We start from the raw sequence: 17,149 nt of genomic DNA on the forward strand, positions 1-17,149 counted from the left end.
TATATATATATATATATATATATATATATATATATATATAGGCTATATATTGATTAGGTCCAGCATATTATCTGAAATCCTCTAATAATACTTTATTTTTATTGTATTTTATAGTTATTATTATTTTATAATATATATATAATATATAATGTTATAATGGATTATACTATAATATTTTGCTTTATCATTATTAATGATTAATGTAAGCAAATCATTTTTGCCAGCATTTATTTTTCTGTCTGTCCTTTTGCTATTAAAAAGCAGGAGCAAAAGCAGTGAGGGTGTTTTTCAAACTCTAGTGTTATTTAAATTCATGTTCTGTCAGTGACATTTGTGGTATAATGTCAGTTAACAGAAAATCATTTTGATTTATTCCTCAGTTAAAAATAATTAATAAGAATGTTGAAAAAAACAAACAGGAATCATGTGGTTACAATAAGTGATCAATGAAAAAAAAATGCAAGGCAGTAAATGTTTATAGTCACAAGTGTAATATTGCAACAAGACTTGTGTTAACAATGAAATAAAGTAATAGAATCACTTAGTTTGCCACAACATCTTTACAGCTGAAATAATACACATTTTTATAATTTAATTTATGTGCGAAAACTGCTTTAGTGGCTTTTCACGTCTCGTCTAAAAACACGTGGAATTTGCCGGCTGCGCCACTTTCTCCTCTTTTCAAAAGCGCACGGGAGCTTGCACTCCCGTGGTGTCTGCCGTTGCCAAGTAATCATGAAGACGAAGAAGTTTCAGCAAAGGATTAATGGATTTCTGCCCCTTGCATTAGCTCTACTACTAGTTAATATTTATGGAGATGAAATAAAAAATCCGTCAGCTGTACTATGATCAGATGTTCATCCATCTTGGCTGAGGTTTCGATGTTGTTACGGAAAGGCCGAAGCTGATCGGTTGGTTCTTGTCACATGACCTGCGGTGCACTTGAGGCATTCTGAAAAGTTGAGATTTTTTCATCTCGCTGCGGTGTATGTGCACCTGGGAAAAACAAGTGTGTCACAACGCATGAGCGTCGAGGCTGCGTCACTCTCTATTTGAGCACGCTTGTCGCGTGTCTACATTTAAAATAACGAACTTGAGCATGCAAAAGGCATGACGTGTACGGCCCCTTAACCAAGTTATGTTTAACCAAGGTCTTTATACCCTTTACAAATTGACAGTTTACCATGCATATTTTATTAGTAGTATTAATTATGAATCAATTATTTTGTGTGGTAAAATTATGCTACAAATGCTGTTGATTAAGCTCAAATTGCATTGAACCCAGAATATCCCTTTAATACTTTCGAGCAGAGAGAGAGGAGAGCAGAAGGCTACAGAAGAATGAATGTAGGTGGGATGAGAGAGGAAGGATGAGCGTAAAACAACAGCTATCAAAGCATCCACTCCGTTCAGGAAATTGCGAGTGATAGGGCTTCAGATTAGGCCCTGCATATTACATGAAGATCATCTTTGAGTGTCCTCATCTTGCCATTCAAGGCATCCACGTAAAAAAGCCTTATGTTTCACTCGACCTAATTCTCTTTGACAACGATCACACATACACACCGCTTCACTGAAGAAGATATACCACCTGCTGTTGTACTGGAGAATTTCACTTAAAAAGGTTTCAGCTTTTCAATAAATAATGCTGCCTGCATTGAAACACTCTGACGAGGAGTAGAAGCTTGTGGATTTGATTGTAAATAAGCTTGTCCAGCTAAAAACATACATAAAAAGAATATTTTGTTAAATTATACTTTTATATAAGCATCAGAGAAGCAATTGCAAACTGCTCTCAGATCGGCGTTGGTTTGGAAATCATCTCATCCATCTGCTTGACAGTGGCCTCCTGATAGCTATGTGTCTGTCAGATATATATGGGACTCAGGCAGCCGTGTTTCCCTATATCACCCATTACCGCTCAGACCTTGTGTCAGGTCATCTATTCTTTAAGACATTTATCTTCTGAATGCCTCACACGATGGAAGGGCTAAGGTGCAAGAGCAAGAAACAGTATATTCATGTGCATGTTTGCGAAAGGCTGGGCCTGCTTTGGTATTCCCTATTTCCTGTGTTCTCATTTTAGTCTTTTTTTTTTTTTTTTTTTTAGATCATAAGCTGCTTAAAGAAATCATTTGGTTCTCTCTATACTTTGATCAGCAGCGTTTTACATCTGCTGTACTGATATTGTTGATGATCCTGACCAGGGAGTCTTTAATGTGGAGTTAACCTGTTAAACAGATGGGCACCTTCGTCAGTCAATACGTACTGGAGACACTGACTTCCCCCTGAGCACTTGGCATTTCTTAACCTCTGACCTTTAGGAAGAGGATGGAGAGTGGCCAGTGGCTCAAGAGTTTAACCCCCTGGAGTCACAGTGACTCTGGGATCAATACTCACAGGGAGAGTGAAAGTAAGAGGAATCAATCGGTCGACTGTCCAGTGAAAGCCTCAGCAGTGACTGTTCACTGGATCTCTTCATCATTTCTCAACTGCACACTGACTCCAGGCCAAGAAGCTTCAGTGTAAAAGTTCTTATAATAGTTCTAATGTAATTGTTGCAGTGAATTTTTTTTTTCATATATATATATATATATATATTTTTTTTTTTTCATTAGCTTTGAGTATTATAAAACAGATATGCATCTTAATCCTGTGATCGCGTTCAGCCCATCCTGCTTAAATTCTGGGCCAATGTTTTTTTATACCGCAAAGGTTTATTAGGGGTAAATAATTGGCAACTGTAAGCATTCTCTACTTTATAGATTAATATGAGACTGTAATTTATCTGATTATGCCAGTTTGTTTTGAAAGTATAGCTATTAATATGAGTATGAATTGGAAGGTGCCTGTTTTTAAGAGTCATTACTTCTTACTCGCTGCGCAGTTAGAGATGGAGAGGATAAACACTGCAAATTTATGTAAAAAATGAATTAAACAACATAAAAACTGTGATTATTTAAATCAAACTATACTTGATGTGTCGGCACAGGCAGACAGCGTGGAGCGATAGAGACAGCTCATGCTCACTTTGTGTCTCTCAGCCCACCGCTATTCTGTTTGTTTTTCTTTTTTCATAGATCTACAAGAGATTCATGTTAATTGAGATGTATGGTTATATACAGAGCTATATTTATGTAGAGCAATAACAGACCTTCAATACCTGCACTGACTCTTTACACTGTCTCTTACTAATTAGTGGCTTACATTGCGCGCGTGCACACACACACACACACACACACACACACACACACACACACACACACACACACACACACACACACACACACACACACACTAAAAACAAGACTAAGACTAAAAACAATTCATAGACACTAATGATTTCTCACTTGAGCAGTTTTGGAACTTGTAATGTTTCTCTAATTTTTGAATAAGAACAATCTTAGTGTTAAATATTTGTGTCAGTCCTGATATTAGTGTTAAAATATCTGTCATCAGTATCTGCCTTAAATTTCTTGACCGGTGCACCACTAAGAGGCATTGGTTTTGCTCCTTTTCACAAACGATGCCCAATAAAGCAGAATTACCTTTTTTCTTTTTTTCAGGGAAAATATGAGAGAAAAACACAGTCACATTATATTGTTACCTTTCGAACAGAACAAGAAACAAATTTAAATGTACAAACATTATAAAAACCACAGTAAAAACATCTGCACACATCAGGGTGCAAGTTAGTGAGCTCAGGCCAGCAGGCTTTCTGACCAAGTGGCCATGGTTGACTACTTCAAAGAATTGGTTTAGGACTTAAAACTGGCCTTTTAAAATGAAAAGCTATTCAGGGACATAGGCGCTTGAAGTTCAGTGCAGACTGTTTCGTCTCGTTTAGTCCTGCCATTTTTAACTTTGCAAGTTCCATAAACGTCGCAGAACTGAAGAGGAATGTGGTTGAACCTGAGGTTGAATCTTTCTCCCTCCCCATCTCACAGTCAAACCTGGACCCCGCTGAGAGGCATAACATGTACGTAAGGTTCAAGCGCAGGCCCAGGCCACGTGTTGTCTTTCCCCCTCTCCCTCCTCCTCCCTCCTCCACCCCAGACAACGACCCACGAGGGTCTCCGTGCCGGTGGATAACATTGCTCTCAGCATTCTTTGAACACAGGGTTCCGTTGAGGCCCAGAGAAAACACACTAACACCAACTGGCACTTAATTCTGCCGGCGCCCTGCCGATGCGAGCTATGCGTCCGGAGACGGGGCTCTTCCTGACAGGAAGTGAGAGGGAACGGCATGAGGAAAGCTTACGACTTGAGTGACTTTTAATTCACTCTCTGACTGCAATATAGTTGGCTGGGAAAGAGACATGTTATTGAGGCAAATTGTTTTTTTCTTTTAAATGGTACCGATGGACTAACTTAAGCTTTTTCTTTTAACTGTTGAAGATCCTTATAGTAGCTTGATGTTGATCTGGTATACCTCATTCAGAATCTCCTTCCTAACATACTCTCTTTGTGTCACTATTTACATACATGGATATGTGTATTTACAAAATCAAAATCATATTATCTCTGCGTGCATTCTCACCATGTGCTGAATATATAATAATCATTGTTTCTATAGCCCAAGAAAGGAAAGCAACAAGATTTATGTATGCTATTATCATTCCTGTCAAGTCAGATTATTTCAGTCATCACCCTCCTCCTAAACCTTCAATAGAGAGAGAAAAAAAAAAAAAAAAACTTTAACTTTTTTTTAATAAATGTTTTTAGAAATCTTTTGACACCTCCAAGCCCAGCTCATTGTAAGGAAGCTTCTAATCACATCTGTTTAACCACAATCCTCTATGGTCTTTAAATGTAGTCAGAGTAAATATTTGCTCCCCTTGTAAAGTCTCCTTGTGTGGAGTGTCCTCACAGAAACACAGGCCCTTGGCCGTTTGGGATTGTGTGTTTGCTTTAGAAGAGATAACATCTGAGAACATGCACAGGACTTGTAGAGCGTTCTGCTTGTCACATCAGTAAATTAAGCTGTCTGGACCTGCTGTCAGATGCCATTTTGATATTACGATGAGTTGATTGAAGTGGACCTTAACAAGTGGAAGTTTTAGCACTGCAACATTAAGCTACCTTGAAGGGCAATGTTAAAATTGAAAGTAAAAATAATGAGAGAGAATCAATAAAATTAAAATAATAATAATAATACACCTCATTGAAGGGCAATATTTAAAAAAAAGAATAATAATAATAATAAAAATATAAAAAAAAAAATCAATAATATTAAAATGATTAATTACACAAAATGGTTTTCTGAAGATACAAAGGAGGATATTTTGTCTTTTAAAATAATATTTTAAAGTAAGTATGCTGACATACAATAATGTTGTAATAATGTAAGGTGTAAACAATTATAATAAAAAACACAAAAAAACAAACACAACTATTACACAAATAACAATAATTAAATAAAATCTACAAAAATTTAAATGATAAAATTCAAATCTATAAAATCAAGCTTTAAGATTAGATTTTAAAGAACACAGAGGTCAATTCAATTTTTCTAGGTAGTACATTTAAAAGAAAATGCCCTTTTCCTAATAGATGTAAGTGCAATGGATAGATAGGAACATATAGGTTACAAGATTAAATTAAAATACCCATACTGTGGAGCCAACCACACAAAACCTTATATGCAAGTAAATGTATCTTAAAATACGCACAAAACCTAATGAGATTACTTGTCTATCAGGATTCTTGCTGCATAATTCTGAACATGCTGGAGTTTGTCAGTGTTGATTTTAAGACCACATAACATTGCAAAAATAGATACTTTGTGGAAACATTATTTTTTTGTTTGGAAAGTTAAGTGTTTTCCCTGTAAGTAATACAACACTGACATTTTAAATCTAGAATCTCTTTCCGTCGTTCAAAGCTGTACAGTAGCCACTTTTCTGTTATAAATCGCCTTGTGCTCTGTGGACAAGCCGTAACGTAAACTTCTGCTCGTTATGATCTGAAACAGCGCTCTTACATGTGACGGATAATTTTTTTGTTTCATCTGAGCCTCAATCCCCCAGCCTGCAGAAAACAAACAAATACTTGTGATTATAACTGATGGGTTGGAAACTGTAGAGCGACTTGTTTATTTTCAATGAACGAAGCCAAACGCCATGCACATTTCCTTGTCTTGCCATTGTGAATGAGGCAAAACATTACATTGTAGGTCTGCGTTGTTTCATTTGTGTTTCAGTTGTGTTTTAGTTTGAGGGTAATTGCGTTCTCTTAATCAGCAGTGATTAGGAATGCAGCGCCACGGTAATTATCATGGCAAAACTAAACAAAAGAATGCCTCATTGGATGACTTCTCTATGGAAATCTAAAACATGTTTTTTGTGTGTCTCAGAAGAAAATTACTTTTGTTTTTTATAAAAAAAAAAAATGTATTCAATTAAAGCATTAATTTAAAGTATAAGGGAAATGTTATGTAATATGTTTTTTATGAGCACAGATTACACTGATTTTGTTTACGAATGTGTGCACAATGTGTTCACACGCTCACACTATCCTGACACAGATGCCACCAAGTTCTTTGTAAGAGCGTCTCTCTCCCTTCAGCATTCCCTTCACTCTGTATTACAAACTTCTGTTTTCATCACATAGACTCGCATAACGTAGATCTCTTCATCGCTCAAAAATAAGGACGATATAACTGATATATGTAATATAACTAAATATAATATAATATAATATACAAATTAATATTAATTGTATCTAACAAACGTTTTTGTTTATATAATATATGTGCTTATACATAATATATTTAGTATATATAAATGACACACACACACACACACACACACATATATATATATATAGTGGGGAGAACAAGTATTTGATACACTGCCGATTTTGCAGGTTTTCCCACTTACAAAGCATGTAGAGGTCTGTAATTTTTATCATAGGTACTCTTCAACTGTGAGAGACTGAATCTAAAACAAAAATCCAGAAAATCACATTGTATGAGTTTTAAATAATTCATTTGCATTTTATTGCATGACATAAGTATTTGATCACCTACCAACCAGTAAGAATTCCAGCTCTCACAGACCTGTTAGTTTTTCTTTAAGAAGCCCTCCTGTTCTCCACTCATTACCTGTATTAACTGCACCTGTTCGAACTCGTTACCTGTATAAAAGACACCTGTCCACACACTCAATCAAACAGACTCCAACCTCTCCACAATGGCCAAGACCAGAGAGCTGTGTAAGGACATCAGGGATAAAATTGTAGACCTGCACAAGGCTGGGATGGGCTACAGGACAATAGGCAAGCAGCTTGGTGAGAAGGCAACAACTGTTGGCGCAATTATTAGAAAATGGAAGAAGTTCAAGATGACGGTCAATCTCCCTCGGTCTGGGACACCATGCAAGATCTCACCTCGTGGGGCATCAATGATCATGAGGAAGGTGAGGGATCAGCCCAGAACTACATGGCAGGACCTGGTCAATGACCTGAAGAGAGCTGGGACCACAGTCTCAAAGAAAACCATTAGTAACACACTACGACGTCATGGATGAAAATCCTGCAGCGCACGCAAGGTCCCCCTGCTCAAGCCAGCGCATGTCCAGGCCCGTCTGAAGTTTGCCAATGATCATCTGGATGATCCAGAGGAGGAATGGGAGATGGTCATGTGGTCGGATGAGACAAAAATAGAGCTTTTTGGTCTAAACTCCACTCGCCGTGTTTGGAGGAAGAAGAAGGATGAGTACAACCCCAAGAGCACAATCCCAACCGTGAAGCATGGAGGTGGAAACATCATTCTTTGTGGATGCTTTTCTGCAAAGGGGACAGGACGACTGCACCGTATTGAGGGGAGGATGGATGGGGCCATGTATCGCGAGATCTTGGCCAACAAGCTCCATCCCTCAGTAAGAGCATTGAAGATGGGTCGTGGTGGCTGGGTCTTCCAGCATGACAACGACCCGAAACACACAGCCAGGGCAACTAAGGAGTGGCTCCGTAAGAAGCATCTCAAGATCCTGGAGTGGCCTAGCCAGTCTCCAGACCTGAACCCAATAGAAAATCTTTGGAGGGAGCTGAAAGTCCGTATTGCCCAGCGACAGCCCCGAAACCTGAAGGATCTGGAGAAGGTCTGTATGGAGGAGTGGGCCAAAATCCCTGCTGCAGTGTGTGCAAACCTGATGAAGAACTACAGGAAACGTATGATCTCTGTAATTGCAAACAAAGGTTTCTGTACCAAATATTAAGTTCTGCTTTTCTGATGTATCAAATACTTATGTCATGCAATAAAATGCAAATTAATTACTTAAAAATCATACAATGTGATTTTCTGGATTTTTGTTTTAGATTCCGTCACTCACAGTTGAAGAGTACCTATGATAAAAATTACAGACTTCTACATGATTTCTAAGTGGGAAAACCTATATACAGTGCTATGCATAAGTTTAGGCAACCATGCTAAAGTTGACTAAAAAGAGGAATAAAAAATCATATTTTGCAAATTTAACTTAATGCCTTATTTTAAAAAATTAGGAAAAATCCAACCTTTAAGGACACCAATTTTCTTTGTGAATGAATAATGTATCGTAAATAAATAAATGTTCTTCCTTAAAAAACAGGGTGCATAAGTTTGGGCACCACTATGTTAAATTCCCATAGAGGCAGGCAGATTTTTATTTTTAAGTATTTTTTTTTTTTTTTTTTTAGGATACTATGCATCCTGATAAAGTTCCCTTGGCCTTTGGAATTAAAATAGCCCCACATCATCACATAGCCTTCACCATACCTAGAGATTGGCATGGAGTACTTTCCATAAGATCATCTCTCAATGCAAATCAAACTAGCTATTAGGCTAACTGAAATAAAATCATGCCAATCTCTAGGTATAGTGAAGGCTATGTGATGATGTGGGGCTATTTTAATTCCAAAGGCCAAGGGAACTTTATCAGGATGCATAGTATCCTAAAAAAAAAAAAAAAAAAATACTTAAAAAAAAAAATCTGCCTGCCTCTATGGGAATTTAACATAGTGGTGCCCAAACTTATGCACCCTGTTTTTTAAGGAAGAACATTTATTTATTTACGATACATTATTCATTCACAAAGAAAATTGGTGTCCTTAAAGGTTGGATTTTTCCTAATTTTTTAAAATAAGGCATTAAGTTAAATTTGCAAAATATGATTTTTTATTCCTCTTTTTAGTCAACTTTAGCATGGTTGCCTAAACTTATGCATAGCACTGTATACATACATACATACATACAGTACATACATACATACATACATACATACATTATATGAACAAAAACTTTTATATTAGATGCGATTAATCGTGATTAATCAATTTGACTAATAATATAATATAATATAAAATAATGGCTCATGCAGCATTATGTCAACACATTAATTTGTATGCATATTATGTGCAGGGTTTGTCAGAAGAATTGACTTCATATTTTTTCATCATTTATCTTCTTAATATTTCTTGATGATGATGATTATGATAATAATAATTTATTATACTATTTTATATAAAAAATAAATAAGGATGTTTAAAGGATGTTTAGATAATTTTTGCTTGAATAGTTGATGTTATTCAGTTAATGTTACTGAGTTTTTGCACTATGTTAGACGTTTTGAGGTGCACGTCCAGAATCAGTGTACCAGAAGTCTCAGTCTTGGATAGCTTGTTTATATACCTGAGCATCAATAAAAGTGAAACACAAGTGTGTTTGGATAGATTTGACCTTGAGCAAGTGTTCCCTATATGCTAGTCTTTGTTGTTTTATCGAGACTGGAGGAAACAGGTCAATTATAAATGTCCTTGATGAAGTGTCTTATGACTGGTCTGAATCACAGTGGCTATCATTACAAGTTTATCTTTACGATACAAACTTTCCCAGGCACTGTTTGTGTGGCTGATAAAAGTCATGTTCTGTCTTAGGACACAATCCTGGTCTTGATGACATGAATGGATCAGCGTGAGTGGTTGCTGTAACGACAGGGCCGGGGCAGAGGTGGCTGGGTTGTAGAAGCCACCTCTCTTAGTTCAGGGTCAGAGTTGAAAGGTCACAAATGGCTGCCTGTATCCACTCATCAGGTCAGAATGGAAACAGCATTGGATACCATAAAACCGTATCAGGGCCCTATCACAATGACTGGTTGAAATCCAATAACTGTCAGCCTTGTCCCTAACGCACAGCACTGATCGTTAAGGCTTTTTGATTGGGGTCATTGCTTCCTTTAATTAAAGAATAATGCCTTTCCCTCACCCATCGAACATTCATTTATCTTTGTAGTGAAAATGTATTTGTGTGCTTGGTTGATGACAGCCGCTAAAGTGTGTTTTTTCCTAACAAAAGATCCTAGTATATATGCAGTTTCTCCCAAAAATTGAATCTAATGAACTTTCGTTGGCTGTTTGGTCTGAAAAAACACCTTCCCGGTTTCCCTTCATCCTGCTCAATTTTCCTTTCAACTTCACCCTTTTCAACTTTTTTATTTTCCCTGTCTTTCCATCTTATACAATGTACACAGTAACACCCAAAATTGAATCAGTTGATATGGAATTAAAATAAATAAATAAGAAATGGTATTTTATTCCGTTTTTTATACAATTTTAACTGTGGCACTCTCAGAACATTCTGTTGGTTTGCTCAATGCTGTTTGGTTGAGACTGGACTTGACCAATTGTAGATGGGGAGAGTGTCCAATAGTTCCTGTTTGAAAATAATTATTTAGCAGTTCTATTTGTTAATGTGAGTGGTACTGAATTTACAATCTTTTCCTTCAACTTTCTTATTGGTTTGCTGTATTGGCTCTGTTGAAATTATGTATATACTGTAGATGGTTTGGTAAATTAATGGTGAGTAATGAGTAACCAAACTTAGCTTGCTGTCGGAAAACTGATCTAAGATTTACTTGAATATGCTTCCTCAAATATTTATGCTGGAGATTACAAAGTAAAATGCATATACTCTGGGAATTAACAGCTGTTATAGTGAACAAAGCCTCTGCAATATATAAAGGCGTACACATATTGCCATTTAAATTTTTTGTTTATTTTGGTTTCAGGCTCACTTTTATTCTCTCAGAGGATGGTGAAACATTTCCTTATTAATAAGCAAGTAGATTTGCCCTGTTTCATTTTCATTTATGACCTCAGAAATATTGCAGGGTATTAAAAAATAAATCATCATCATTATGAAATGATTGCTTGTGTTGCACCTCTACTTAGAAGCACTCTCTGTTGGCCGAAACAAATGAGACATTAGGGTCGGACCGTTACCCTCCTGTCTCCATGATACAGTCTTGAAAAGAGCCCTCGAGAATACGCAAGCGACTTTGTACATACTCATGACCTGGTTGTTATTATTATTCTTGAGACGATCACAGGGAAGTGTTGAAAGGTTGGCGCAGCTGTGAAAAATGTCAATGATTTGGTCTCGCTCCTAGGCTATTAAACATCACTGAAAGCTGTGGTTTTAGGAGTTGTTTAGACTAACACCTTTTACAACAACCGGCTGAGACCTGTTAAAGTTTTTGAGGAGTGTGCTCGGTTAAAGGCAATCTTGAACATTGAAGATACATTATAAACATGTTAGAGGCCCGTTTTGGTTTCTTCCATTCTTCCCCAGTGATCACTTCCTCTGTATGAAGTTTGTTGATGATGTCGGGGTTCATTTTAATCCTTACATATTAATAACATTATGCTGATGTTTATTCTGACTAAACCCAGCCTTCCTATCTCTGCTTGTTGTATACACTGTGTGTAAAGTCTTTTTTATTTCTCTCCACAGGAGTGGCAGAATTCCATCCAAAAGAATGCGGGTTTGGCCTTCATCGAGCTTGTGAACGAGGGCAGGTAATTATCTAAACCCATCCTCTGACCCTTTCTTAGCCACCTCCTCATTATCTTCTGGCCTACAATGCTATGTTGCGTGTGTACGATCAGATCCTGTTTGGGAGGTAATCAATGTAATGTGGTAAGGGGATCAACAGGCTGACCTGGAGTTCGAGGCGTCTGTCAATAACTTGGCTTGTTCCCATGTGTTTCTGAGAGAGCAGAAGCGCCTTAGTTTCTTGACCACCTCTTGGGAAATCTTTCTCGTATCTTGCTGTTTTCAGACAGGTTTATGTCTCATCTTTTGGACTCTTTTACTCAGACTCCCTTTGGGATGGAAGGATCTGTCTTCAATTTCAAGCCCTTAGATCTTTCAGATGGCTCTCATTTCTAACTTAGCAATGGAAATTAATGTTAATGAATGCTGCCGTGCTGATGAGCTCTCCAGAAATGTTAATGAATGCAGTGATGCACTGAGGCTCTTCCACCTTAACTGCTGGCCATCTTTACAGCTCTTTTTCAAACATGCACTTTTCTTTTGGAAAGTAGGGTCAAGGTTTAGACAACATCTGGCACACCAGCCCCTGTCATGGATATATCACTGTAATCCTAGCTCTAAAGTACATATCAAATATGTCATTATAATGCCTACTGCACTAAAATTATAATGATCAATACTGATTTAGTCACAGTGCTTTCCCAAAGTCAAGTTGAATTCTTGAAGCCCAAAGAAAAGAAATTACTGTAAACAAATACCAGTGTTGGGCAAGCTACTTGGAAAATGTAGTGAGCTAAGCTAGTAGTTACTCTACATTAAATAAAGCTACCCCCCTAAGACATGTTGCAAGCTAAGCTACAGCAACATGGCAAAAGTACCAACCAACTTCATTCCAAGTCAATGCTATCTCAGTGATCAATGAAGCTCAGTCAAACAGATAGGCAGGCATAATTGTTCAGTTCAATTGTTTATTCAACAACTGTTCCAAACCAATTTGGCTACAAAAACAATAACGAAACCATAACTATATAAATCCATATAGCTATATAAAACCATAACTATAATAACTATATCAAAACTAGGCGTCGACAGTTTGTGCATCTTTCCATCAAGTACATTTCTCACATGTCAGCCCTAGGATTGTTACGTGATGTTACCATCGGGAGCAGAGGGTGGTGGAAATGCACCAGAAAACTGGTTGCCAACTGCCGTAAAATACGAAGTAGTAGTAGTCACCGTCATACGGAAGTGCATCCGTCGGCTACACAGCCAACAGAGGTCCGTGTATAGTGGTGGCGTCACTTACTGATCCAGGATCAGTGATCCTTAGCAGTTGTATTTCCGATTTGAGCTTGAGCTTCAGAAATGCTTGGGGAAAATATAGCTTGTGTGGACGCTACCACACTACTTGATTAACAAAAGAGCTTCGCTACTGAAAAGCTTTTTGATTCAGAAAACAGTGACACTACCACCAATTATCAAATCATACATACAGTTAGGGCTGGACCGAGCATAGTCCTGAAAAGTGAAGCCAAAGCATCTCGATCGCCCCTAGGTGGCTGGATGCAGTATAGGTCATAAACCCCGCTCTCTCTATGTAATATAGTAAACGTGAGACAAACTAAACAATCAAATTACACTTCTTCAAATAATTATTTTCCAAAGATGGTTTCTTTCATTTTAGGCAGTTTTTATTACGCTGATGTTAGTTCAAGTGTTCATTCTTTAAATAAGTTTGGTTTTAGATAGTTATTTGATGCTATAACAACAGGGATGTGACGTCATGATTGACAGCTTCTCTGAGTGAAGTAGTCACTGAGGCTCCAACTGACTTTTTTCGGAATCTTGGGGAGGAGATTGGAGCCTAAACTTTAATTTCTACATTTCCATAACTGTTTATTTAACACCTACATAAACTGTACTAACCGGCGCAAACCGATTCTACGGGAGTGTGGGCGGGGCCTTGATATTGCGGCTCCACTTCACGCTCACTACTGTGCAGACTCGAGACTTAAGATGTCAGTGCCATGTTGGGACACTGGCGGCTTCACTTACTACAATGGAAGAGAGTGAATGTGTTGTCCATCTTTTTTTTACAGTCTATGGGCTGGACGGTATGACGATATATATCATGGCGACGATATAAAATGTCTGTCGTTAGAGATTTTGCTACATCGTTCATATCTTGGTATGTAAATATATCAGCGTAACAGAAGAAAAGCAGGACGTGCATGATGTTAAGCGTAGTAAGTCATGAAAAAAGATCTCAATGCATTACTCATGTTGACTGACACAGATTCAAGGCGCTCACACAGAAAGCCACCTCTCTCAGACAGCATCCCAAATTGAGTTCTCTTTTGCTGCTAATTGTGCTTGAATGGTCACATATGCACATAATTGTCAAAATGCCCATTGTGTGGAGTATTCACATAAACACAGTCAGTTATGTGTTAAATGAACGTAAACAGCTGAGTGAAAACCAGATGTGTGTCAGTATATTCGGTCCGTGCATCCGGCCTTAAAGTGACCCTTAAAGTCTCTGACGCTGTTCACGTGAGTACCACGACGCATGCATGTGGTTCTGACGCAAAACACGGCTTTCTGATATAGAACCCGGAAGCGATGCACTGTAGTTACAACGTGAACAGCGTCAGAAAGCTCTCAGATTTGATCAAAAATGTCTTCATTTGTGTTCCGAAGATAAAACAAAGGATTAAGGCATATTTATACTTCTGCGTCAAACTCACGCTGTAGCTACGTCGTAGGCTATGTGTAGCACGCGTACCCTTCGGCGTACCCTCACGTGCACCTCTCCAAAAATGTAACAACGCGTCAACTCTACACGGACGCAAGCGCTGTGATTGGTCTGCTTGGACCGCTCCCTCGGGTTTCACATGCTGCTCCTTCAAGTGTAATTGCGCGTCAACACGGACAACGACGCAGAAGTATAAATGAAAATCAACGCGTTCAACTAACCCTTTAATGTGAATCAAATAACAAATGACAAGAATATCACTCACTGTTCTTGACTGAATAACTTTTTTTAACAATTTTGTGCAAATTTGTTCATTCAAGAAGACGTGAAAGAGAGCTCAATTCAGTATTCGCGCGCTGTCTGAGATGCGGCTTTCTGGGAACGATTTCAATTAATAAGCTTGCAATACGATTACGATCTTTATTCAATATCAGTTCATTTGGATAAATATCAGGTACAGTAGCTACGTCATTTTTTTTTTCTCGTGGAAAAAAAATCTCAACCAATGCTGTAAACATACAGGGAGATTGTTAACAGTTGTCAGCTGGTGTTATTATTAACGGTTAAAATGAACAACTCGAATATAATAGTTCTTAGAGGTGTAAATCTGCTTTGTGTGCACAAATACTACGTTTCACAATGCCGCCTAAACATCAGTGATCGTCGCACAGGTTGGGGTCAGCAGTGACCTTACACGGTGTGGAGAAAATGTGATTGGTACAGACTGGTCCAATCAAGAGGTCTTCACTGGTTTAATTAAATCCCTTACCTTGTCAGTACGTGTATTCGACTTCATGCAGTGCTGCGCAGACCGAATGGCGTATCAAAATACCTCAAGAGCGATTTGAAAACACAGCTTTCGTATCGTTTTCGCGACTCTTAAAGTCATACTCCAACCGGTCTAATTTAAAACGGTTTAGTTTGGCGTGAGATTTACTTGGGCAACGTGAAAGCGTGTCTCACGCCATGATATTACCATTGTATAATCGATAATCTAATCTTTTGTTTGTTTCTCTGGATTGTCATACCATAAAGTAAGTAAAAACAGATAAAGAAAGAAAGGAAAGCAGAAGGGTGATAGAATGAAGGGCAGTCACAGAGAGTGGGACTGTGTTATTGATGGCAGTCGGGGTGAGAGGGGTGGGAGAGGGTCACTGCAGAGTCCCTGGCACGTCCGCTCCCCCGCTGCCCGCCGCTGACACACCAGGCTCGAGTTTCAGCCCTCCACCCTCCGCCTGTTATTCTTCCACTTTGCAGAGGCCTGAGCCTCCTGACCTGCTGAGATACTCATCTCTGTCCCTGGGGGGAATGTTTTATTAGGCCATGGCTTGTGTTGTTCACAAATCTGCCCGGGGTGTAAATGTGCTGTTTCAAGATCAGGTTCCTCCCCGTCTGTGCTAACCCGGGGCACCGTGGACAGAAAAAACTACGCTGATTCACAAACAAGACTCTGAGATGGAAAGAACAGCTTCAGGTTTTGATGAGGGTTGACAAACAGTAGCAGTAAAAGCAGGGTACATCTGATCTCCCATCAGCCCCTATAATCATCAGATGTCCTGTGATAAGAAACTGTGTGTGTGTGTGTGAGTGTTTGTGTTTATCCAAGGAAGGCTGTTCTTACATATGTAGAAACATGAGCTGGGGTGAGACGTGCCCCTTCTCCACACCCCCTACATCCGTATCTTGTTAGATACGTATCATTTACAAATCAATCGCTCGTTGTTTTAGTGGGGGTGGTTTTTAGCTGCCGTGCTAAATAGGATTTTCTGCTTGTTTTACATGGTGTAGTTAAGTTAGTTTAGCTTACTATTTACACTTTGATGGCCTAACAACTGTGTTATTAAATCAGCAAAATTTATTTCACAGATTAACAGTTGAGAGATGTGGAAGATATCCTTTTACTATTTTGTAGGATATTTTTACTATCTTTCATTTGATGTGAACATCATTATACATTGGAATTTATATACAGTATTCTTTATTATGGATGCATGATATACCAATACAACATCATTTATCACCGATATTGGCAGAGATTATTATTATTATTAATATGTATTGTATCGGCCAATATTGGTTGTTTATCAGCTTATATTTACATGCTGTACATTATAATCTGATGCCCCAATTCACTTGTAGCATGCAAACTATTTAGTTTAGTTATTTTTTTTTTATGAAGTAGTATAGATTTAGAATATCAGCCATAATATGAAAATAGTTAATGTCTTATTTGTATCATAATTTCATTATAGGTCTGTAAATGCGTTTGTAGCATCTCTCAATCAGCACATTTTTTAAATAAATGTAAAAAATCATCTGTGATTTGTTTTCCAATTTAGTTTACTCGTATCTGTATGAAATCCTAACTTGGATTCAGTTATCCTACCAACACAAACTGCATAATTATTGAAAATAATTCAGACTGAATCATGTGATGTTCTTAATGTTCAATGTGTTTTTGATGTGCAGACTGCTGAGCCACACCATGAAGGACCATCTGGTGCGTGTAGCTAATGAGGCCGAGTTCATTCTGAGCCGCCAGAGAGCAGAGGACATCCACAAACACGCTGAGTTTGAGGTGA

General features: G+C 38.0%; 1 protein-coding gene across 2 annotated transcripts in view; it reads left to right on the forward strand.

Annotated features, from left to right (window-relative positions):
* Nucleotides 1-17,149, forward strand: part of lrba (LPS-responsive vesicle trafficking, beach and anchor containing) — a 257,927-nt gene that overhangs the window by 99,151 nt on the left and 141,627 nt on the right. For both annotated transcript variants that reach the window (XM_084402975.1, XM_084402976.1), the window contains exons 34-35: nucleotides 11,771-11,835; nucleotides 17,037-17,145. In XM_084402975.1, coding sequence (XP_084259101.1) covers nucleotides 11,771-11,835; nucleotides 17,037-17,145 — 174 coding nt within the window. The remainder of the gene's footprint in view (nucleotides 1-11,770; nucleotides 11,836-17,036; nucleotides 17,146-17,149) is intronic.

Source organism: Rutilus rutilus (assembly GCF_951802725.1).
Source record: "Rutilus rutilus genome assembly, chromosome: 2".
Lineage (NCBI taxonomy): Eukaryota > Metazoa > Chordata > Actinopteri > Cypriniformes > Leuciscidae > Rutilus > Rutilus rutilus.